General features: G+C 52.0%; 1 protein-coding gene across 1 annotated transcript in view; it reads right to left on the bottom strand.

Annotated features, from left to right (window-relative positions):
- LOC116741928 (cadherin-23-like) overlaps positions 1-24,214 on the bottom strand; it is a 334,451-nt gene that overhangs the window by 292,894 nt on the left and 17,343 nt on the right. Inside the window, exon 2 of the mRNA XM_032609100.1 lies at positions 5,601-5,672. Within this exon, the coding sequence (XP_032464991.1) occupies positions 5,601-5,667 (67 nt within the window). The 5' untranslated portion in view covers positions 5,668-5,672. The remainder of the gene's footprint in view (positions 1-5,600; positions 5,673-24,214) is intronic.

Here is a 24,214-nt window from a genome sequence, read left to right as displayed (position 1 = left end):
TACTACTGAGGAAAATGAGGCTTTGAGGGGGTAACTAGTAACTTGCCCAGGGTCACACAGCTGGTAAGTGTGGCATGGGCCGTACTGGAACCCAGACCTGGAAGCCTGTGCAGGTAAACCTGTACCACTCTGTGACAGCCTCAGGTTGGGGGCTGGCTCTGGAAGGGAACAGCGTGATACCGTCATGGGCTGAGGAATTTCATATCTATGAAGAGTCCCCCATATCACAAGTCCCTCACACAAAGCCTCCCGAAGGCTGGCTTCCTCTGTCCCCTGAGCAACCCCCCAGAGGCCTTCAGTAGTATGGTCTCTGCCCCCAGTTCCTGGCACAGAGCTTCAAAACTCCTTGCAATTTCCAGAGTGATAGGAGTGTCTTTTGTTATATCCATAAGGAGCCCCCTTGACCACACCCAAGTTTATGCCAATGAGGTGATTTATTTTTTATCTTTAAATTTTTAAAAAAATTTTTATTGAAGTATAGTTAATTTATAATGTTGTGTTAATTTCTGGTGTACAGCAAAGTGATTCAGTTATACATACATATAAATATATTATTTTTCATATTCTTTTCCACTATATATAGTTTATTAAAAGATAGTAAACATAGCTCCCTGTGCTCTACAGTAGGACCTTGTTTATTTTAGATATAGTAGTTTGTATCTGCTAATCCCAAACTCCTAATTCCCCACCCCCTCCTTTCCCCTTTGGTAACCATAAGTTTGTTTTCTATGTCCACGAGTCTGTTTCCGTTTTGTAAATAAGTTCATTTGTGTCATATTTTAGATTCCACATATAAGCAATACCATTGGTATTTGTCTTTCTCTGTCTGGCTTACTTCACTTCGTATGATGATCTCTAGGTCCGTCCACGTAGCTGCAAATGGCATCATTTCATTCTTTTTTATGGCTGAGTAGTATCCCATTGCGTATACATGCCACATCTTCTTTACGCATTCATATGTTGATAGACATTTACGTTGCTTCCATGTCTTGGTTACTGTAAATAGTGCTGCTATGAACACTGGGGTGCATGTATCTTTTCAAATTAGAGTTTTCTCTGGATATATGCCCAGGAGTGGGATTGCTGGATCATATGGTAACTCTATTTTTAGTTTTTTAAGGAACCTCCATACTGTTCTTTGTAGTAGCTGCACCAATTCACATTCCCACCAACAGGGTAGGAGGGTTCCCTTTTCCCAGTGAGGAGACTTAGAGTAGGGCCTCTACAGAGAGCCTCAGGAAGGGGCTGATCACCGGAAAGACCAAGTGATAAGATGGGGAACTTTCAGCCCACCTCCAACCTCTAGGGAGGGGAGAGGAGCTGGAGATTTCCAATATTTGATGAGCTCCCAAGTTGGTGAACACATCCATGTGCTGGGAGGATGGCACACCTGGAGAGGCATGGAAGCTCCACCCGACCCCACCCCCCCATAGCTTGCCCTGTGCATCTCTTCCATCTGGCTGTTCCTGAGTTGTATCCTTTATATTCAACCAGTAAATGTAAGTAAAGTATTTCCCTGAGTTCTGTGAGTCATTCTAGCTAACTGAACCTGAGAAAGGGTAGTAGGAAGCCCTGATTTATAGCCAGTTGGTCAGAAGTACAGGTGGTCTGGGACTCACCACTGGCGTCTAGAGTAGAGCTGAACCCTTAAATCTGGCACTAACTCTGGGTAGACAGCATCAGAATTGAATTGTTGGACCCACAGTCGGTGTCTGGAGAGTTGGAGAGCTGGTTGTTGGTATTGGAAAACACCCCAGAAGGAGGCAAATGAGGGCACTTCCCCCTCTGCCCCTACCAACCAGGGATGGGGGAGCTGATCGGTCTCACATGGGGCCGACATTGTGCAGCACACACGTAAGCAGCTCCTGCTGGGTCTTCCAGGGGCCCTGAACATGGGTGGGCTGCAGCCCTCCTCTCCCTCATTTCTGCTGACCTGTCTCCCTCAGAGCTTGGGCCAGGCTCAAGAACACAGAAGCTAGTACTTCCGTCATTGCTGGAGACCTCCTAGTGGGGAGCAGGCAGAACTAATGGAATCTCCACCCCCACCCCCTCTGCTCAGGCACCCAAGCTGATGTCATTTCTGGTTCTGCAAGCACTGTAGCCTCTCTCTCCCCTCCTGGCCAGGACTGCTGGCCCTTTTGCCTTCACTTGCCAAATTCCTATTTATCCTTCAAGTTTTGCCTTAGATGTCCCTTCTTCCAGGAAGCCCTCCCTGACCACCACAACTACACATATGCACTCGCCCACACACCTCCACCCTCTCATATGAGGAACCTGGGGCTCCTCACACACTCAAGAGCCTCAGAAAGGCTCAGAGGCCAGTGGTCAAGGGCTTCACCTTTGTTTGTGGTCTCCCTGTGCCTCTTTCTAGTCATATGACCTCCCCATGCCTCAGTTTGCTCAGGTGTAAAATAACGATAACGATAGGACTTGCTTCTTGGCTGTGTTGAGTATTGAATGAGATTACATACATAAAGCACTTAGCGCCGTGCTCCCGCACACAGCAAGCACTCGATAAATGGTAGCTATTATTAATATTGGTATTAACGACAGTGCTGCCTGCTCAGCCAGAGGGGGAGGCTTTGGATCCCCGCTGGGGGCTTTGGGCTCCCTTACAGAAAACAGCTGAGCCAGGGTAGAAGGCTCAGGGGTGACCAGGGAATTCGGCATGGGCTCAGGCTGGGGCAATGGGAGGGAAACCAGCCAGAAAAAACGTCACCTGCAGCAGCATCGTTCGTTTTCAAATTTTGTTTTACAGGACCTGCCGATAATCAGCCACTGAGAGCTCTGCACGGGTGGCTGGGCAGAGCCTCGGGGACGTACGTCGCCTGCCACATACCAAGCAGGACCGTGATCTGGGAACAGGCTCCCACCCTAGGAAGCCCAGTGGCCTTGGGCTGTCAGTGGGGACTGGGAGGGTGATGGGAGGGTGGGAAAGGGGGGTGCCCACAGGTCGCCTGTTCCCTTAAAAGACACTTTTAAGGCATGAAGGCTGTGTTCTCCAGAGGCAAACCGCTGCCTCAGGAGCTTTGAGGCCTCCGGCCAAGTGGGAACGTGAGGGCCCGTGCGAGGGGAGGGGACAACAGGCGACTTCTGTGGAGGAACGAGAGCCCAGCTGCCCGCACCCACGATGCACTCCTCTGTCCCTGCCCCACACATGCTCATTCCCTGCTTTGGCACCTACTGTTTGTTCTGCCCTGGATGCCTTCTCCCTGCATCCCCGGCCCACTCACACTTACCCTTCCCTACAAAGTAGATGCGGGTCCACCAGCTTTAAGTATTTATTTCAACACTGCTGTGGCCTCTCCTGCTGTGGAGCACAGGCTCCGGACGCGCAGGCTCAGCGGCCACGGCTCACGGGCCCAGCCGCTCCGCGGCATGTGGGATCTTCCCGGACCGGGGCACAAACCCGCGTCCCCTGCATCGGCAGGCGGACTCTCAACCACTGCGCCACCAGGGAAGCCCAAGAATCAAGTTTTTAACCACCACAGGCCTGAGGGGAGAAGGGAGACGGGGAGGCTCACACAGAAGGCAGATTCGAGCTGTGGTGCTGGATGACAGGCCTTCCACACGCGGCGAGGAAGGGAAAGATCCCGGAAGGAAGCAAAGCTGGGAAGATGTGGAGGAGCGGAGCCGTCCAGGCACGTGATGTGGGAAGGACAAGGCATCCACCAGACCAGGAAACACAGACTTCACTCAGAACCGTGGGATGGGACAGGGGATTCCTCTTAGGGCTTGAAGGACACTGGCAAGTGGCAGAGCCTGGACTGGAACCAGGAAAGCCCAACCCCAGCCCAGGCCCACCTGCCCAGGCCTCTGAAGGCACAATGGTTCTCGCTGAGGTCCATGTTGGGCACAGCCCTAGACCCCGCCCTCAACTCATGACAGGGAAGGTGCACAGGACAGGGAGCACAGCGCGGCGACCAGGTGAGGCCTTGTACGCCCTGCCACTCGCTGCTGTGTGGCCTGGGCAAATCGCTCTACCTCTCTGGCCACCGTTTCCCAGCCTCAAGATGAAGACAAAAAGCCCTCACTGCCCTCTCACCCTGCCACCCTGCCTCCCTGCCAGAGGTGTCCTGTGCACGGCGTCACTGTTATGATGGCTGCTGCAATTTGGATGCGTGAGCCGCCTGTGATCTAGAGAGCTCAAGGGGAGACTGCACCTCTTCTAGGAAGGCAGCCAAGCTCTTAGCACCTGTTATATTTCTTTTTAACGGGGAGGGCGGGGGAGGGCATGAGTGTCCAAGGTCACAGAGTCCCTGAGGAGTCTGAGGACACCAACAAGCAAACCCAGAGGGTCAGAGCTGAGGGTCTCGGGTGCCCCTCACTGAGCCCTCCCCGAATGGGGCTTTACAAAGGAGAAACTTGACACCTGGAGAAGCAGCTGGCCCAGGGGTGGAAAGAGGGAGGGTCTGAGACCCCTTGTGGCTCTGCGCCTGAGAGGCTTTGAGGCTGTGCCATAACCCTGCGCTGCTTGGATGGGCGTGAGCTCCCCATCACAGGGGCATTCCAGCAGAGATTCCTCCCAGCATGGAAGCCAGGAGACGGGACCTTCAAGGGACTCTTGGGCAGCAGGATGCCAGCAGCAGTCCACCAAGCATGAAGCTCTGGTTTCCTCCAGAGGCTCCCGGCTCCCTGGAGTGAGAGAAGGAGCCGACGCCCCTCAGGAATACGTTTGCCTGTGTCGCCAGGCACGCTCTGCCCATAGCTCTTCCCTGAGGACACCCTGGTCCCGCGGGACACCGAGCCAGCTGTGCCTGCTGTCCTGGCCTTCCTTCATGTACACCAGAGCTGCTTTGCTCCCGGTGTCCAGGAGAGGCAAATGCCCAGGCCTTTCCTGGCCTCCTCAGTGGGCACTAAAGCTGGCACTGACCTGGCTGCTGCAAGGCCGGGGGAAGGAGGGCTGCCCGCCCTGCAGAGAAGAAAGACTCCTGGCAGCCGCACCCTCGCTCAAACTATTCCCTCCTCCAGGGTTCCCTTCTTCCCTCTCCCCCCTTTAAAATGACTTCTCAGTCTTCAGAGCCCAGATGAAACGTCTCCCTTCTGGCTGGGTCTCTCCTGTGCCCGCAAGTTCAATTAATCTTTTCTTCTGATGGGCTTCTCTGGAGCTCTGTACATCCTTTATTACCACTTTATCCACCCTGCTTAGAGCAATCCTATCTGTGTCTTTCTCCCTGGTGAGCCCCTGAGCGCCCGAGAATGTCATTTCTTCCATACCCCCAGAGTTGGACACAGTAGGGCACACAGTGTCACACAGTAGGTGCTCAAAAGACAACTGTGAAACCGACTAGAACTGGGGCCAGTCCCCGCATCCCAGAAGGACAGTTCACGGCCATAGATGCCTCCCCTTAGAGCTCAAGTATTTCTCAAGTATTTCTCCTCCCCTTCCCTCATGTGTCCCAGGCCCTGGAGATGGCTGGTATTTTCAGCCCTGTGAGGGCTGCAGAAGCAACTGAGGCCCAGAAAGGGAAGTGAGTGCCCAGTCACACACACGGCAAGGCAGGGTCTTGAGAGTCCCAGAGCACAAACGCCAGCCACACACTGTCCAGCCTGGCCTCCCGTGCTCGCTGTGGGGAGAGAAGGCGGAGGACTGAACTTACCACAGCATCCAGAGATCAGCACAGACAGCCAGACCACGAGGCAGCTGGAAGCGACGTGGCACCTCATGGCTCCTGGGGACAAAAGGAGGGGAGGGTGAGAAACGTCCTATTGGAGCGCCTGCTCTTGCAGGCTGTGCAGCGCTGCCTCAGCCCTGCAGCTCCGGGAGAATTGGGCCTGAGAAGGGAGGAGAGAGAATCGGTGCAGACGGGGGTGGGGGGGCGGGCGGGGCACATGGGGAAGAAGACAGGGTCTGTACCCTGGGGTTCTGTCATTGTCCAGTGCTGAGAGTGGTGTGGCACGACTGGGCTGAGGGCATGGGCAACAGTCCCCTCTGTGCCCTCGTGGAGGCCGACTGCACGGCTTGTGGGCAGGGCTCAGGGGGCACAGGGACAGGTTTGTGACACATGCGGGCCTCAGTGGGCAGAGGGAGGGGCTGCTGCCTCTATCCTCCAGGACAGCATCCCTCGAGGGCGGTGGAACCTGGTTTAGTGGGGACAGAGTTAGGAGGTGGGTGCTGAGCAGGAACCCAGGGGTCTCAGAGCGGGTCGGCAGCCGCCACCCCCCCCCCCCACCCGCCAGCCAAAGTGCCCAATGAACATGTCTTTTCCTGTTTTTATATCTGCAGTATCATCTCATAACCTTGGATATGAAAGCAGCCCCCAGGCCATGGTGTCCAAAGAGGCACAGAGAAGGGAGGTAACCTGACCAGGGCCCTCCAGCAAGTCTGTGGAAAGCTGGAGCCGGACTTTTCTCTCTAGCTAAGCTCTAGAGAGAGCTGGGGTCCAGCTGCCAGAGGCTTAGCAAAGCAAGCTCCCATCTCTAAGTGTAGTGGGGTGGGGGTTGCGGGTGGGCGGCGGGAGGGCTGCTCCCTCCCGTCGCGGCCGTGGCCTGCCCGGCCCCATTACAGCAGGGCCACGGCCCTCTGGTTCCTTCTTACGCCCAGCGGCTCTGGAGCAGGCCTCCCTGGAGACCAGCAGTGACACCGGGAGGGGCCCATGCTCCTCAGCTGGGGATCCCTACCTTCCGCTAACGCTGTCTCACCTCCGTGTCTCAGCTCACGGCCCACTCACCTCTGCATCCCCACAGCCTAGCCAAGGGCCCACACATCCTCCTTCAGGGAGCACCTACTGTGCACCTTGCCTGGGAGGCATTAGCCTCCCCAGTTCACAAGGTGAGGTCTGAAGGCCGAGAGCCGTTAAACAATCTGCTCAGAGATCCCCAACTAGTGAGTGGTGGGGTCAGCATCTGGACCCAAGTTGACATGCCACCTCCCTTATCGTTAAATGCTCAGGAAAGCCTTGGGGAGGAGAAGGGAGTTGAAGAAAAGGGTTTTGTGGAGAGACTTCACATCTCTGCAAGACCTCGGGGCAAGGGCTTCAGAAAGGGCACAGGGCTCAGATCTCTCAGTTCCGGACCTGGAGCCGACTCCCTCTCCCAGCCGGGTGCCAAGTGGAGGGTGGATCCTGTCCCACACCACACACAATGGCCCGCGGTGCCCTCGTGTTTTCCTTGAATACTGTACTTAAAATGTTCTAATTACCAAGTATGAAACAGTGACGTGGGAAATAAAAGATTCTAAGATGTTGTCACGTAATAAAAGACAAATGCCCATCATATCCCTGTATTTCCACCCCTTTGCGTTTCCAGAGGTCAGCAGCCTATCACAGGGGCAGGCAGGGCATACAAATAAGGAGACCCCAGTGGTGGGAATGATGGTCATTTGGAGGCCAACACTCTGTCCAAAAGCAGCAGCTGCTGATGTATTTCAGCCAAGAGGGAATGTGGGTGCAGGGTGCCCAGAGCTTCTGATTTTTCTCAATGAAAAGCTGGAAGTTTGGTTTTTACTATGAATTCAATTTGTAAATGTTGGCAAATAATTCCATTTTCATGAGCCACACGTGACCTGTCTGATGGCCAGAGTGGGCAGCTTGGGCCTGGCGTGCATCTACGAGGCCCTTCTCCACACCCAAGCAGATATGTTCACGTTACAAAGGCGTACGAGTGGTGTGGTTGCTGTTTCCCTTTAGGACGATGAAGTTACCCTCTACACAAAAGAAACTCACTTTTCTCATGTCGTAATAATTCACAGACAGCCCGCCAGGTCAACACTGCCACATCCACTTCCTCCATTTTCAGAGCTAGATAACAGTTCATCGTATGGACGTTTCATCATGGAGACAAACATCCCCTATTGTTGGGTATGTGAGTGTTTACAGGTTCTTGCCACACAGGCAATGTCACCGTGGGCATCTCTCTGCATGTAACTGTGTTGGGACTTTGCTCTCAATCTTGGTTCTCCAACAGCGGCATTAATGGGCCAGTTAAATACAACACAGAGCACGTATGTAAACTTTTCTTAGCCACTGTCATATTACTTTCTGTAAAGACTGTGGCAATTCCCACTCCATCTAGAAGTGTATGAGAGGGCCTCTGTGCCCACCTGGAAGTGATCCCTTTTTTAAATGGCTGCCAATTGGAAGCATGAAAAATGGAATGGCCTTGTTGTTTTAATTTGCATTTCCCTAACTACCAGTGACGACGCCTTTTTCTAAATGTTCAAACCACTTTCCATCTGTTATCTTGCATTAGCCTACCGTATGCTGCAAAGAAGCTAGCCAACATCACAAGCATTATCCCTGATTTAGAAGAGGAGAAACCGAGGCACAGAGCAATTAAGTGACACTCTGACATCTCCTAGTGAGTGAGTGTCTTTTAAAAAAAATCTCCAGCCCTCTGCCTTTGGAAACCAGCTGTTATGAGAATTAAACAACATCTGCTGAGAAGATCGTCCACAAATAGCTGGGAGTGCACACCGTTCTGCTGGGTGCTGCAGGAAGTCTGCAGCGGAAGAAAGGAAGGAAGAAAATGAACACTTACTAGGCAACTCCCACAAGCCTGGGATTTTCACAGGTACGACTTTATTCAAGCTTCCCAAATATCTCTAAAATGTAGTTATTATTGTCCCCATTTTACAGATGAGGAAATTAAGGCTCAGAGAGGTCACCTAGGATTGGACCTGAGTTCCACGCTATTTCCATCACACCATGCTGCTGTCCACCCCCTTTCCTAATCTATGAAAGGGGAAGGCGTGGTCCCTCCCTCAAGGAGGACAATACACAACACAATAGACACAGGATGAATGTGACACAAAGAAGTGAGCATGTGTGCACAACACACACGAGTGCATGATGCATCTCACTTTCCACGAGCTGGCTCAGGCTCTGACGCTGCTGGGCACACTGTTCCCATCCTCTCTCCTTAAATGTCTGTTTCCCCTTCAGAGGCACTCACACTGCCTCAGTGCCCCCCTTCTGTCAGTCAAGGGCAGCCAAACACAGCCCTCACTTGACGGGATTGGCAGAGGCCATCTCTGGAGCATCCAACAGCAGGGACAATCTTTGTTCCATCCTGACTCTCCATTCTTGCCTTGGGGCAAGGTGGCACAGACGCTAGGTCGAGGGGACACAGGCTCCAAAGGGTGAAGCAGAGTGGGCAGGACCAAGTGGGTCCATCCTACTACTGAGTTTTCCCGGAGATCCCAGATCTTATTCTTCCTCTGGTCCCTCTGGCCAAGAAGAGGAAAGCAAGGTCCAGAGAGAACAGAGGCTAGTGGCAATGGGAAGAGGCCCGTGGGCCCCAACCTCCACAGCAGGTGTTGCGATACATGCTGCCTTTGCCTGCCGGCATTCCCTAGGTGCTGGGGCTGCAGCGAGTGGCATGGGTCCCCCGGCATTGCCTGACCTCGCTCCGCCTTGTGAAACAGCTGCTTCCCCAGCCTCCAGGCCTTCCCATCTCCTGGCCAGCAGAGCTCCATGGCCTTCTCTACCATGCAAGGCTGTGCCACCCTCAGGATTCAGCCTGAGCTCCCACTGACCCTCACCTGTCACCACTGGACCAGGAAACATAGACACACACCCTTCTGTGCTGGGCTTCCTGTCCGGCCTGGTATAAGTCCCAGAGGTACAAGCAGGGTTAGAGCCGGCTGTCCCAAAACCCATTCTCACAGGAAGCTTTCCAGAAATCTCTCAAACATACCCACTGCCAAGAAGACCCGAAGCCAGGACCCAAAGCCCTCAGGCTGCCAATTTCCAACATCCGTTTTCATGCCAAGCCCTGAAGCAGGCACTGTGGGAGGGATACAGGGTCATGAGAAAGGCTGGCAATGCATGTGAGATATCAAAAAGCACCTGCGCCTGTCACTGCCCAGGGCCATGCAAAGAGAGAACTCCTGAGCCTTCTAGGGGAGCTGAGATGTGAGCTGCACAGAGTTCAAGGATGCATACTGCTAACACTTACTGAGCACATAGTACATGCCAGCCACCATGGTGTGTAGTGTGTCCTACATGCTGGGGCTTGGAGAGGTTAAACAACTTGCCCAAGGTCACACAGCCAGTAAGTGCTCAAGCCCAAGGTCTCCCAGCCTCAGCCCCAACCCTTGCTGAGCTCAGACATGTGCCCCAGGGCAGGCCCACACTGAGGGCCTGGTGGGAAGGCCCTGGGCAGGACCCTGCATCTACTCAGAGGCTATTAAGCCAGACCTGGGTGAGAATACAACATGCTCCACAGCCACAGTATACAGGAGCCAGCAGCAAGGCCAAGTGCGTGTGCCAAAAGAAGAGGTACAACTAGGGCTGGTGAGCAGGCTCCTGTTTAGTCTGCCCTTCCACGCTGACATCTGACAGGCACTGCCCCTGGAACCAGTACCAATAAGACAATGCACGCACCATCAGGGGTGACCAAGTTCTCCCTCCGCACCCCCCACGCCTCCTCCAGCACCATCCCCTAGAGGTTCACACCTTTGTCCCTGGAGGGAGCAGACTACAGAATTTCCCAGATTCAAGGCAGCAACCCTGCCCAGACTGGCCTTCACCTTGTCCTGTCATCAGCCCATAACGACCTGCTGCTCATGGAGGCCTGGGCTGAGGGCCAGCAGGGAAGGCTCCGGCCGGTGGCGCACTTACAGCAACCCGGGACTCACCCCCACATAGGAATCACCTCCTCCCCAAATAAAATCAAAGCCTCCACCTACACCTGAGAGAGCTTATGAGCTACACGGAGAGGTGTGGCCCCATTGCACATGTCTGCCCCGACATCACCGGCTGTGGGCCAGGCACTGCGCTAGACAGCGGCCTAGAGAAGAGAACAGGCTGATGACCTGGTGGGGGTGGGGAGCTGGCACGCCTAAGCGAGCCCAACACAGAGAGTCGGTGAACAAGTTCTACAGTGAGTTCGGGATGGTAAGTGCTAAGGAAGGAAGGCAGGAGCGCGGCAAGAGGTCTGAGTACCACTGAAGGTGATGTATGAACCAACACATGAGGAGGCAAGAGAATGAGCTGTGTGGTTATCTGGGAGAAAGGCCTTCTGGACAGAGGCAACAGCCTTTGCAAAGGCCCTGGGGCAAGACGTGCTAGCATGCCTGAGGAACAGCGAGGAGGCCAGTGTGGCTGAAGCGGCGTGCACAGTGGGGAGAGTTGTAAGAGATGAGGGCAGAGAACAATGGGACCACCATGGGCACCTTGTAAACCACGGACATGAGTAAACTGGGAGTCGTGGTCTTCAGACAGCCAAGAGGGATGAGAGTGACTCAAGGTTTCAAGGAGAACTCTGGCTGTGGAGTTGAGGACTCACAGCAGGAGGCAAGGGCAGATACAGGCAGACAGTTGTGGAGGCTACCACAGTGATGCAAGCCACAGATGCCGGGGGCTCCAGCAGGGTAGGGGTAGCGGGTGTGAGATCTGGCAGACTCCGGGCATTTTCAGAGTACAGCTGAGAGGGTTTCTTGCTGGAGAGGATATAGCTGTGCTAGAAAGAACTGAGCAGAGGGTTTTGGCCCAAGCACCTGGAAGGATGGAGATGCGATTAACCAGGACAGGGGAAGGCTGCGGGTGGGACCAGCTGAGGGGCAAGATCTGAAGCTCAGGTTGGGGCACGGTGAGTTTGGAATGGCTGCTGACAGCCAAGTAGCAATGCTGGATGGGGCAGGAGGATACCCTCAACTAGAGCTCAGGCCTGAGGTGGGGCTAGAGATGTGAATGCGGGCGTCATGGGCACTTGAAGCCACCAGAGGGACAGGATCACCAGGGCTCCCGCACCCTCAAGCTGAGGCAACTTGGCTGAGAATCAATCAATATTTGAAATCTGTATGAAGAGCCTGAAGGTGTGTATACCCTCGTGGCCCAGCGATTCCACTTCCAGAACTTTAGCTGAGGAAATCATCACGGCCGAGCATGGACACTCAGCCACAGAACATTCGCTGCTGTGTTATTTATGACAACAGAACAGCCCAGACAGCCAAGGGGGACTGGTTCAGTTGTGGGATGTCCACAGGAAGCGCTCAGAGGATTGTGTACGGCTGTGTACATGTGTGAGTGTGAGTGTGTGTGTGTGGGGGGGGTACACAACACATACAGGACTGTTACGTGAAACAGTGGTTTCATCTGGTGAGTTTATGGCTGACTTTATATTCTTCTACATACGATTTTCATTTTCCTCATTTTCTATAATAAATATTCAATGTTTTAACAGTCAGAGACCTAGCTTGTGTCCACCCTACCAAAACGTTGCCAGCAGCCTGTGAACAGACAGACAACTCTGATTAGAAAGTTCCTTCCTATGCTCTTCTGAACTTCCCTGAGGCCCGCGGTCCTAGGTCTGAAAGCCACAGGAGACCCTCGGAGCTGGGCGGATCCTCAGGTTAACCGTACCCCTCCGAAGCTGTTCAGACCCTTCTAGGGACAGGAGTTCACTCCCTCCCGGGAAGTGGGTCCCAGTTCTGAGGCCCTGCCAGCCCAGCCAGGCTACCTTCCCACCCCGCGGGGAGGAGGTCTGATGAGGCCCATCACGGACGACTTCCCCCTGCTCCGCCCACGGAGACGCATTAGCAACAGAGTGGCTAAAGCCCAGGCCTTGCAGACCAGGCCCAGGTCTGAAGCTTGGCCCTCTCCCGAGGGTTGTCCCCCCGGGTGGGGGGTCAGGGGGAGGTCCTGAAATTTAAAAGTAAAACGAGTGCCCTAATGTACTCATCCGCTCTCTCACATCTGCAAACTGGGCTCTGTGAACTGCAGCAGGGGGGCCCCTGGCCCAACCTTGGAGGGCCCCTCCTTCCTGTCTCCCCTTTCCCCAGGCTGGAGGGAGCCAGGTTCCTCTCAAACCCCTCCCGATCCGCAGGGGTTTCATCAAATGCCTTTGCACCGAACCCGAGATGCAGCCCATCGCAGCCTGGCTTCCTGGACAGACTAGAAAGCATGCTCGTCGGAGCAAAGCACTCTCTCCTCTTCCGGGAAACCAGCCCACTCTGGGCTCAGCTCCTGCGCAGGCCCTCCTGTCACCGTTGCCCACCTCTCCCCGCAGCCCAGTCAGGAGACGCAGGGGCAGAGGGTGCACTCAGCATGCCGACAGGCAGTGCTTTCCATCCCAGCAGGCAAGGGGACAGAGCAGAGGGGGAGGGAAAGGGCAGGAGGGGACACCTGAGCATTTCAGCTTCTCAGGATTGAGAGATTTTCACAGCAGGGTGCCACGATTTCGTTTGAACTGTTATGAATTCCCATAAAATCAGACGCACTCAACTTTGAATAGAAATACACTGCAGAAATCAAAGACAATTTGGGGATTATTCACCACCACTACACACAGAGATGTTTGTGCGTGCAAGGAGACATCTGCAGGCACATTGTTAGGGCCACGGATGGCCACACTTCAAAGCCCACACCATCCAGGCCACTGTCTGGGGAGGCTGCTAGGATGGAAGGTCACTTACAGGGACCCTACTTGGAAGGAGGGAAAAGACCACCCTGTGGCCATTATATTCTTGTGCCCTTCCCTGGGTCCCTCCCCAAAGCTCCCACCGAGTGAACCAGGGGTGGGGGTGGGGGGAGGTGAGCCAAGCAGGGCTGCGAGGGGCACAGCCTGAGACCCCCATGGTGGCGTGTCAGGTGGTCCAGCATCCTCCACAGGGGGCTAGGTGTCTTGAGTCCCCTCAACCTATACTTTTTAAAAAATCATTCAGCAGGAACTATATTTTATTCTGTCCTTTTTGGAAGTCATACACAGACAGGGTAAATAATTGTACAGGAGGATGTAGCGCAGGAAGTGAGTCTCCTTTCTACCCAAGCCCACACATGCCCAGAGGCAATCAAGAATTCCTGAAGTACTGTAGGTACGCGTAAGGATATAGCATATAGGTCTCTCCTCCTCTTAAAAAAAAAAATCAAGTGGTATTCATGCTATGCTACTCCTAGGTGTTTCTCATGGCAGTGTATCCTGAAGATGGCTCTATCTCAGTACACACAGAGCTGCCTTGCTCTTTTCAGTAGCTGCGGAGTGTTCTATACAGGGGGACCATAATTAACCTCTGCTGATGGACATTTAGTTTGTTTTAAACCTTTCGCATTAACGAACAAAGCCACAATGAATATCCTTTTTCCCATGTCTATACACCGTGTGAAGTGGGAGATTTTCATATTTTTATAGCTGTTGACAAACTGCTCTCCAAAGAGGGTGCCCGAAGTTGCACTTCCTCCAACAATTAGGAAAGGGCCAGTTTCCCGATACCGTCACCAGCACTGGGCACTCACTCTACTTCTGAGTTCCAGAAAAGGCAGCTGAGGCTCCTGATCCTCAGATCCCCAGTCCCATCAGGGTGGGGAGGAAGAAGAGAGTTGATCAAGGTCACCTTTCTCCTATCTCCCGACTCACCAGCATGGTAACAGCCAACAGACCCTGGCCCATCTCTGGCACGTTGCTGAAATTTGCACCCTCTCCCTCATGGGGTCACTGCCAGTCACCACACTCTGTGTTCTCCCTCTGTGCCTCGGCCAGGCTATTCTCTCCATCTGGAGGACCACCTGGCCCCACCTTGCATGTCCAGCCCCCACTGCAGGGCACAGCTCTAATGCCACTTCTTCCATGAAGCCTTCCTGGATCTCTGCCGGCAGTGGGATCCTCAGCTCCCCTTGTCCTTCATACATTTTTGGAGACAGCTATCCCAGCTGCAAGGGTTAGTCAGACTTTCACACATCCTCCTTCTGCAAGAAGACCCTCAGCTCCTTGCAAGCAGAGTCTACTTTACCCCATACAGCCATCTGCCAACTTAACATCTCCTCTTGGTGTGTCTCTAACATTTAACTTATCCAACAGCGATCCAATTTCTTCTCTGAATAGGTTCCCGTCCTTGCTTTTCCCGTCTCAGTAAATTCACTTCCATTGACACATTCTTTTGATTAATTCAGTTGACAAATATCTTTCATGCATCCGTAAGTGGCACTTTCCTCCTTACCCCTTCCACCACCGTATTTCAGGCACACTAGCCATTTCTCAGCCTCAAACCTGCCAAGTTCATTCCCACCCCCTGGTCATCACTGTGGGTGATCATACTAGCAGAAGCATGATCTTCGTGCAGAGGGGCTTGCCTCTGGAGCTCCTGCCTTTCAACCTGAGAGGAACATGCCCCAGATAGAGTGAGGAGACTGAACCCACACAGGGCCCAGAATCAAGCTCAGTCATGCCTCGCTAGATTTGCTGACCCTCCCCCATCGGCCCACAGACACATAAGTGAGAGCAAATGATTGCTGTAGTGGTTTGTTATGCAGCTTTACCGAGGCAATGAGTGACTGATACCAGCACTATGAAAAATATATAACCATAGACAACAACAGCGAGGGAAATCTTCATGCCATTGGATTTAGCTATAACACCAAAAGCACAGGCAAGAAAAGAGAGATATATTGGACTTCATCAAAATGAAAAACTTTTGTACATCCAAGGACACTGTCTACAGAGTAAAAGGCAAACCTGCAGAAGGTACTTGCAAATCACATATCTGAGAAAGGATTAATATTTAAAGTACATAAACAACTCCTAAACAGCTTTTGAGTCAGACTGTATTCCACGTGGCAGTTTTTGTGAAAATCTCCTCTAGTGGGAAAGGTACAGATTTCTGGGAGGCCATTTGGCATAATAAAACTCCAGTTTTTTTTCCAGTTCCACCGACCAGAATTTCCCTAGGGAAATCGTCAGAATCATGGCACAGAGGTGCTTTCTTTTGAGGATGTTTACAGTAGCACTGTTTCTACTGGTAAAAACAGGCCAGACAATAATCAACGACAGAAGTTTACATGAGTAAATTAGGGCACTTTCATGTAGCCGGCTACGAGGCAGCCACGGAAAATCATGTTTTCAGAGAATGTTTATTGACAAGGAAAAATGTTCATGGCAAACTGTTAAACAGAAAACGTAAGCTACAAGACTATTCATAGTGTGTTACTATGTTGGAAAAAAATAAATTATATATATATATATATCTGTATGGAAAACATCTAGCAACACATTTGCATCTTTATTTTATCTTCCTCAGTGAGATAACAGGTGATTTTTTTTTTATCCTTAATGTTTTTCTGTATTTTCTAAGCTATCTGCATTGGGGTACTAACAGTATCTAAACAAAGTAGAAAATATCCCATTTAAAAACTAGTAGTCAAGACAGCATGGTTCTGGCATACAGAGAGACACACAGATCGATGGAATAGAATTAACAGTCCAGAAATAAAACCATGTGTCTATGGTCAGCTGATTTTCAACAAGGATGCCAAGTCCATTTAACTGGGAAAAAGCAGTCTTTTCAACAAACGGTACTGGGACAACTAGATAGTCCCATGCAAAAGAATAACATTGGACCCTACCTCACTCCATCTACAAAAATTAACTCAGAAACAAAAACCTATATGAAAGAGCTAAAACTCTTAGAAGAAAAATAGGTATAAATCTTCATGACCTTGGATTAGGCAATGGTTTCTTAGATATGAGACCAAAAGCATAAGCAACAAAAGAAAAAACAGACAAGTTGGCTTTCATCAAAATTAAAAATATGTATACTTCAAAGGACACTACCAAGAGAATGAAAAGACAACCCACAGAATGGGAGAAAATATTTGCAAATCATACATCTAACAAGGGACTTATCTAGAATATATAAAGAACTCTTAAACTCAACAGTAAAAAGATGAATAACTCAATTTAAAAATGGGCAAAGGATCTGAATAGACATTTCTCCAAGGAAGATGTAGACATGGCCAATAAGGCAACGAAAAGATGCTCGATGTCACTGGTCATCAGGGAAATGCAAATCAAAGCCATAATGAGATATCCCTTCATACTCACTAGTTTAGCTATAATCAAAAAGATAATAGCAGCGTTCGAGAGGATGTGGAGAAACTGAACCCTCCTTCATTGCTGATGGGAATGTAAAATGGTACAGACACTTTAAAATAGTCTGGCTGCTCCCCAAACTATTAAACAGTTAGCATAAGACCCAGCAATACCACTTCTAGGTACACAGCTAAGAGACATGAAGACCTATGTCCACACAGAAACTTGCACATGAACGGCCGAGCGTTATTATTTTTAATAGTCAAAAGGTCACAAACAAACCAAATGTCCATCAATGGACAAATGGATAAACAAAACGTGGTGTGTCCCTGCAACGGGATATTATTCAGGCATAAAAATTAACGAAGTACTGATACAACATGGATGAACCTTAAAAACATCATGCTTTGTCAAGGAAGCCAGTCACAAAAGAAGACCACGTGTTATATGAGTCTATCTATATGAAGTGTCCAGCCAGAAAAGGCAAATCTATAGAGACAGGAAATAGATTAGTGGTTGCTTAGGGTTGACGTGATGGAAAGATATGGGGGTGATAGGTAAAAGGTATGGTTTCTTTCGAAGAGGATGAAAATGTTCCAAAATAGACTGTGGCAAAGGTTGCGCTTTTCTGTGAATGTACTAATAACCACTGAACTGTACACTCTAAGTGGGTAAATAGTATCATATGTGAATTATATCTCAATAAAGCTGTTTAAAGAATAAAAAAATAAATTTAAAAAGACAGAAAGCAAGCTAGTGTAGAAACTGAAGTGTATCAGATTTAAGCCAGTTAACCTGCCAGTTCAACCAGGGTGCTGACCCTTCTGCTTGCCTCTCTGGGTGCTGCCTCCCACCCCCAACCAGGGAGGCCACTTGGCCTCACCTAGTCCCATCTTGCCACACCTGAAGTCCATGCCCAGTGGTGAGCCAGCGTGGGCCAGGAGCAGCCCATGTTACAAATACGGAAACCGACTGCCACAGAGGCTACCTCCCTTGTCTTCAGCCCTTCAGCCTGAGAGCCAGCGATGGAAATGGAGACCCCAGGTCCTGAGCCTGTCCCTGCAACCACTTGCTGGGTAGCCTTTGGAAAGTCCCCGCTCGCCTCTGTAAAGCGCAAGGTGGACGCGGTTTTCCTGGCTCTGCTCTTCTCTGCCTCTCAGATGCTGACCACGGCCCCGCCCTGCCCCGCCCCACCCACAGACAAGTCAAGGTCATTTGCTCATTGGCCAGGCAGGCACTCAAGGGAACTGTGAGTGGGACCAAGTTCAATCTCTACTGGCTAGTTCACTAGCGTCCCCAAGACCTGGGGGGGAGAGGGAAGCCAGGTCACCCTTTTGTATGTCCCTTTCTTACCAGACAGATGGAGGGGTCCACATATATTCCAAGTCTCCACCTCCTTCTCTCCTTCTGCCCTTTCGACTCTCGGCCTCTGCACCCCAAAACCTGCCCCAAAGAGTCTGGAATGCTGGGCAGCCGTCACCCAGCAAGTTCCATGCTGCATCCTGAGGCACAGCCCCCAGCTCTAAGCAGCTGCCAGGAGGACATCTCTGCTGATTTTAGCTCTGCAAAGTCTTTCCGTGAATGTGACTGCAAATCTAGACAGGCAGATGCTAGGCCATTTCACAGATGAGGAAACAGCACTGAGAGGATCAGCTGGATGCTGAGAACAAGCCAAGGGGTCAAGTGGCAGAGTCTAGGCCGCCTCCTTGGCACAGGTCCCTGGGGGACCGCAGGGAATGAAGGCGACAGATAGAGCACGAAGGTGCCCACTTCCTGCTGTGGTCTCACCCACACAGGAGCTCGAGAGTCCAGGCCAGGGCAGGCGTTGTCCCAGCAGATGGGCAGGGCAGGCTCCCGGCCAGCCACACTCCTAGGAAAGGTCTCTGCCTCATCCCCAAGCCCGGGGCTTAACGACTGGGAGCCCATTCATATTCTTTCTTTCTCTCTCTCCCTCTCTCCCACTGTGATGTTAGCCAAACTGGTTCCCTCGCCTGCCTTCCACCCCACCCCCTCCAGGACGCCCTCTGCGACCTCTCCAGTCTCCCAGGGACACCCGTTCAGCACTGAGCCTCTCCTCCTGCTTCTCCTTAGGTGCAAACAGGAATTTTCAATCACGGGGTAGCCATGAATCGTGTGGTAACCCCCAGGCAAGGCATCGGGTCTCTCCAAGCTTCAGTATCCTGGCCTGCAAGATGTCACTTAGGACGTCACAGCTCAGGCCTTTGCCTGGGCAGGTCCCCATGCCCGACGGCCCTCCCTCCCACCTGGCCATGTGGGGACTCACCTGTCAGAAAGAGGCTGAAATGTCACCTTCCCTGAGGAGTCTCCCTTGACCCCCTTCCAGCCTCCCAGGCAGAAGCGGCCCTCCATCCTCTGTCTGGGATCCCTGCTCACGCTGCTTTAAAGCACTTGACACAGGCATGCGAGTTCTCGTTTCTGTGCTAACCATGCTGAGGGCTCCTCCCCAGCCAGCCCAAGCCTGCGCATAGTAGGTGCACAGTCAACATTCCAGGACAGGGATACGGATGCGCCCCCTTCCAGCTTGAACAACCTGTGGCTGTGGTGCAGGAAAGCCGCTCTCAGCCAGGTCCACGTGGGGGCAATGGGATCCCCGTGGTAGTGGTGGTGGTGGGCGGGAGGGGCTGCATGTCCCCACCCCAGGGAACGGGGAGGAGGGGGATAAGGCCTGGGCTTGCTCTCTACAGGAAGCCGATAGTTTTCTCTGGAAGTTAAGTGATAAATCTTTCCCAGATTGTCTGTGACAGCTGCTTCCTCCCCACATAATTGTGCAAGGTGCTGTTCGATAGTTTTTATGCTTACTATTATCGCAGCTCCCGAAGGAAGAAAGAAGAGCCCAGAGGGGCCTTGGTGGGGAAGAAGTTTTAGATGCTTGACCAAGAGCTCAGTGAGGAACCGGGGTCCCGCCGGGCTAGCTCACTATGTGGTGGGGAGAAAGGGACAATTCCACACGGGGAGCTTCCGGAGATTGGCGGGAGACATCTGTGTTCAAGTCCCTGCTCAGCCTCAGTTTCCCCTCTGTTCAAACCGAGAGAATAGCACCTCCTCAGTGGATGTTATGAGGATTCAACGAGCGCCCTCGAGCGCGCCTCGCCCATGGTGAGCGTTCAATCGATTCAAATGCCCTCATGCTCTGCTCCATCCGCAGTCCCTGTCTCTTCTGCCTAATTCACAAAACACTAACAACACTAGTAGTAATGCCCATTAGGTGCAGGGCATGTCACTGTCGTCACGCTCATCACAGCCCCGCCTCGCCCCTCACCGGGATCGCAAGCCACCAGGGAGCCGGCGCCATGTGGTCTCAGACAAGACAGAGAGCACCACCCGTGATGCCTGCCCAGCTTACTGCCGCCTTTTAGGTCACCTGGCTCTCACAGCACCTTGCAGGTGGCAATGGCACCCGCTTTCCCAGATGGTGAGACTGAATCTCAGGGGGGTTAAGAGGCATGACCCCAAAACCCTGAAGTCTTTGGACCTCGGTTCAACTGACTCAACTAGGAATCTGTTTAGGTGAGCCCCAGAGCTGTCACCTCCCGCCACCGCCCTCCCTGCCTTCCCATCCCACTCCCAGCAAACAGACCCACCTGCAGAGGCCAGACCGTCCCGCCAGAGCTGCTGGCTAGCTATCCCTCTGCCTGTCCATTGCTAACCTCTGACCAGATGTGCTTCTCACCAGGACCCAGCCAAGGAGGGCCTTCCTGCTTTGCCCTCCTCCTCTGGAGGCAAAGGACTTGCCCCGAGCCTGGGGCAGGGAGTGATTTCAAGCCCAGCCCCAGCTGCAGGGCATGGTTAGCCATTTGGTTGTCACTGAGCCCCAGCTCTGTAGGGGCACAAAATCCACAGCAAGTTCTCTCTCATCCTTTTACAGGTAGCTTGGCCATCACCTCCTCCGGGAAGTGTTCTCTGATTTCACCAGCTAGGCTTCGGCATGACTTCCTCCACTCTACTGTGACCCTGACAGACAGACTACTCCATTCTAGCATGCCGTACAGTGTGTGTGTGTGTGTGTGCGCGTGTGTGTGTGTACGTGCGTGTGCACGCGTGCGTGTGTGTGTGTGTGTACATCTGTCTCCTTCACCGGCCTAGAATCAGGACCCTTACTTATTCACCTTGGGTATTCTGGAGCCTAACACAGGGGTTGTCACAGCATAGGAAGTGTTCAAGATTAGGTATTGAAAATATACAAGAATAAATGGAAGGGAGGGAGGGAGTGAAGGAGAGAAAGTAGAGGACCAGAGCACAACTGCTTCTCCCAAAGAGAGACTATAGTGGGCGTGCCTCATGCCAAACACACCCTAAAATTCTGAAGGCTTTCCCCTTTGCTCCCCCCAACCCATGGAGCTGCCCAGGAAAGGCAGTCTTAAGACTAGGGGACCCGGGGCTGTGGGGGAAGCAGACGAGCATACTACCCCTCTCCTCTCTGGGCCTCCACTTTCCCATCTATGAAATGGGGATCCAGTTTCCCAAGGTAGAACAAGCACATGGGGACTGACAGCAGGTCCTTTGACCAGGAAAACCACCCACATCAGTGCAGGAGGCCATGAAGGAGATTTGAGGTGCCAGGGGCTGCTGGGGCTTGCCCCTCACCCCAACCACCTTCCTTCCTCACACAAGGAACACTGAACACCTGGGGCAGAAAACTAGAACCAGAAGAAACCCAGAGATTCCCAGCAGACAGTTCACTTTGCAGATAAGGAAACTGAGGCCCAGGAGGGAGGCGGGATAGGTATTAACACATGGTGAGTATGCGTACCAAGTGCTAGACTTCTTATAAAGTGTCATAGATCCTTACCACTACCTATGAGGGGGCCTTACTGACCCATCCTGCAGATGAAGAAACTGGGGCTGAAGGAGAATCCACAACTTGACTGGGATCTCACAGCAGAAAGTAACGACAGCAGGATTCGAACCCAGGAGGCTCTGGCTCCAGGAACAGAGAGACCTTTCCAGAGCACCACAGAGCAAGGGCTAGCCTGGAGCCAGGAGCACGGGAGCCAGTGAATCCAAGATGGAGGTTTTTGACTCTCCCGCCCCAATCCAGTGTTCTCTCTTCTACATGGTACAAGACTGCCCCACACTGTCCTACCCTCCAGACCTGGTGTGTGAGATTCAGAGAATCACTGAACACCAGGATTGGAGAGAACTACAGCTGGCTCTTCGTCCAATAGCTATACTCTACAGCATCCTCCCTTCTAGACTTTGAACCTGAGCTTATATGCCTCCAGTGACAGAAAGCTCACTACCTACATAGGATACATTCCATCTTTCGGACAGCTTGGTAAGTTAGGATGTCCTTCCTCTTAATGAATAAAAAAAAAGCCCTCTTTTAAAGACCCAAAGGCTTCAGGTGGCTTCGGGTTCACTCTGCCCACATCTGCTTCCATTCAGCTCCGCACACACCCACTTCCTCACCATCTTCCACCCCAGCCTCTTTTCATTTATCTCCTGACCCTCCCCCATTCCTCATCCTCAGTAACCGCTTTCTAACCTTTACTAAGGACATCTTTTTTAAAACACTCAGTTTAAGAAAAAATATTTCACATCTCTATGAGCAATACACAAATCATAATTCTTAAAAATAACAAATTGCAGGCCAGAGTAATCATAAGCAAATTGATATGGATAAATAAGCTTTTCTCTTGAGCAGTAGGTGGTTTATTTTAATCTAATGAGTTTTGTATTTTCCCAGCTTTCAGATTCCATGATGAAGCGCTGTCTGCAACAGAATTACGACGCTCTCCAAAATACTGTAATTTATGCCTCATTTTGTCAAGACTTTCTTGAAAATGAGATTTGTTCCTAGTGAAGAATTTTACTCAGCTCTTTCCCACATGCCCCCACCCACCTCTCCAGGCAAACAGGTTCTCCTCAGGCCTGGGGTGGGGGGTGGGAAGGGGGACAGAAGCCAGGTTAAACACAGGGAGACAGGCACGGACCTGAAAAGGAGTGTGGAGGACCATGCCTGGCAGACTCAGCCTTGCTTTGTGGCTGAGTAGCACCCGCTGCCCACTCTGTGCCTCGGCACTGCCTCCTGCAAACAGGGAGCGGCCACACCTGCCCAGACCTCATCCTTCCTTATGAGATGCTCAGAGGGCTCCTCTTTTGGGTTCTAGGGAACAGGATACAGACCTGAGACCCCTACAGACAGGAGAGAAGACTGACCCTGCAGGCAGCAAAGCAGCAGAAACTAAAGCTGGGGGGGGAACTAACAAGGCTATCTGTGGAGAAGCCTTTGGGGTCATCTGGTTGAATGTCCTCCAGGGACGGGGAGCTCACCACCATCTCCCCCAGGCTGGTGCACTGTTAAATGCACCACTGCCAGGCCACTGGAGGGAGCTTTCGATGCAGCTGGTTACGAGAAACACTGAAAGGAATAGAACAAGAGGTCAAGAGAGCAGCCAGACCGGCTGGATTCACATCCTGACTGCCCGTGTGGGTGGATGAACTTTCCTGAGCTGCTTAACTTCTCTGGGCCTCCGTTTCCCACATCTCTGAAATGGAGGCAATGATAGCACCTACTTCACAGGGTTGCTACGAAGATCAAATGAAGTAATGTATGTAAAATACTTGGAATACAAGCTCACATATAATAAGCTCTCAATCAGTGTTATCAGTAGTGTTACCATCATCATCATCATTACGTATGTGCAGAGACTGCTTGAGAGGACACTAAGAAACCAGAAAACCTACAGCCTCTGGAAGGGAAACCTGGGTGGCTGGAGGAGAGAGGGAGGAAAGAGAGACTTCACTGTATTCCATTTGGGGCCTTTTGAATTTTCTATGTACACTATATGACCTACCTGAAAATAAAGTTGTAGAAACAAAAGATAATTCGGTATTTCAAAAAAGAAAAAGAGGACTTCCCTGGTGGCGCAGTGGTCAAGAATCCGCCTGCCAATGCAGGGGACACAGGTATGAGCCCTGGTGCGGGAAGATCCCACATGCCATGGAGCAACTAAGCCCATGCACCACAACTACAGAGCCTGTGCTCTAGAGCCCACGAGCCACAGCTACTGAGCCCACGTACCACAACTACTGAGCCCGCGCACCTAGAGCCTGTGTTCCACAACAAGAGAAGCCACCACAATGAGAAGCCCACACAGCTCAACGAAGAGTAGCCCCCGCTGGCCACACCTAGAGAAAGCCCGCGCGCAGCAAGAAAGACCCAATGCAGCCAAAAATAAATAAAGACAAGACAAGACAAGAAAAGAAACAAACGAGAAAGAAAGAAAGACAAGTTTTCTCTTGTAATGGACCCCACGCTGCCTTCTAGGAACTTCCACTCTTTATTTGGGCTTATAGCCTCCAGAATCACACAGTCAACTTCTGCCCTTTGAAGCACCCCGCTCATTCGCTCAACAGACCTATCCTGAACACAAGCCCTGAGCTGCTAGATGCGAAGCATTCAACAGAGGCCAAGCCAGACCCCATCGCTGCAGCCTGGCAGGTGAGA

Source organism: Phocoena sinus, chromosome 16, assembly GCF_008692025.1.
Source record: "Phocoena sinus isolate mPhoSin1 chromosome 16, mPhoSin1.pri, whole genome shotgun sequence".
NCBI lineage: Eukaryota > Metazoa > Chordata > Mammalia > Artiodactyla > Phocoenidae > Phocoena > Phocoena sinus.
Note: the sequence above shows the minus strand (reverse complement) of the source record. Positions and strands in the feature narration are given on the sequence as shown.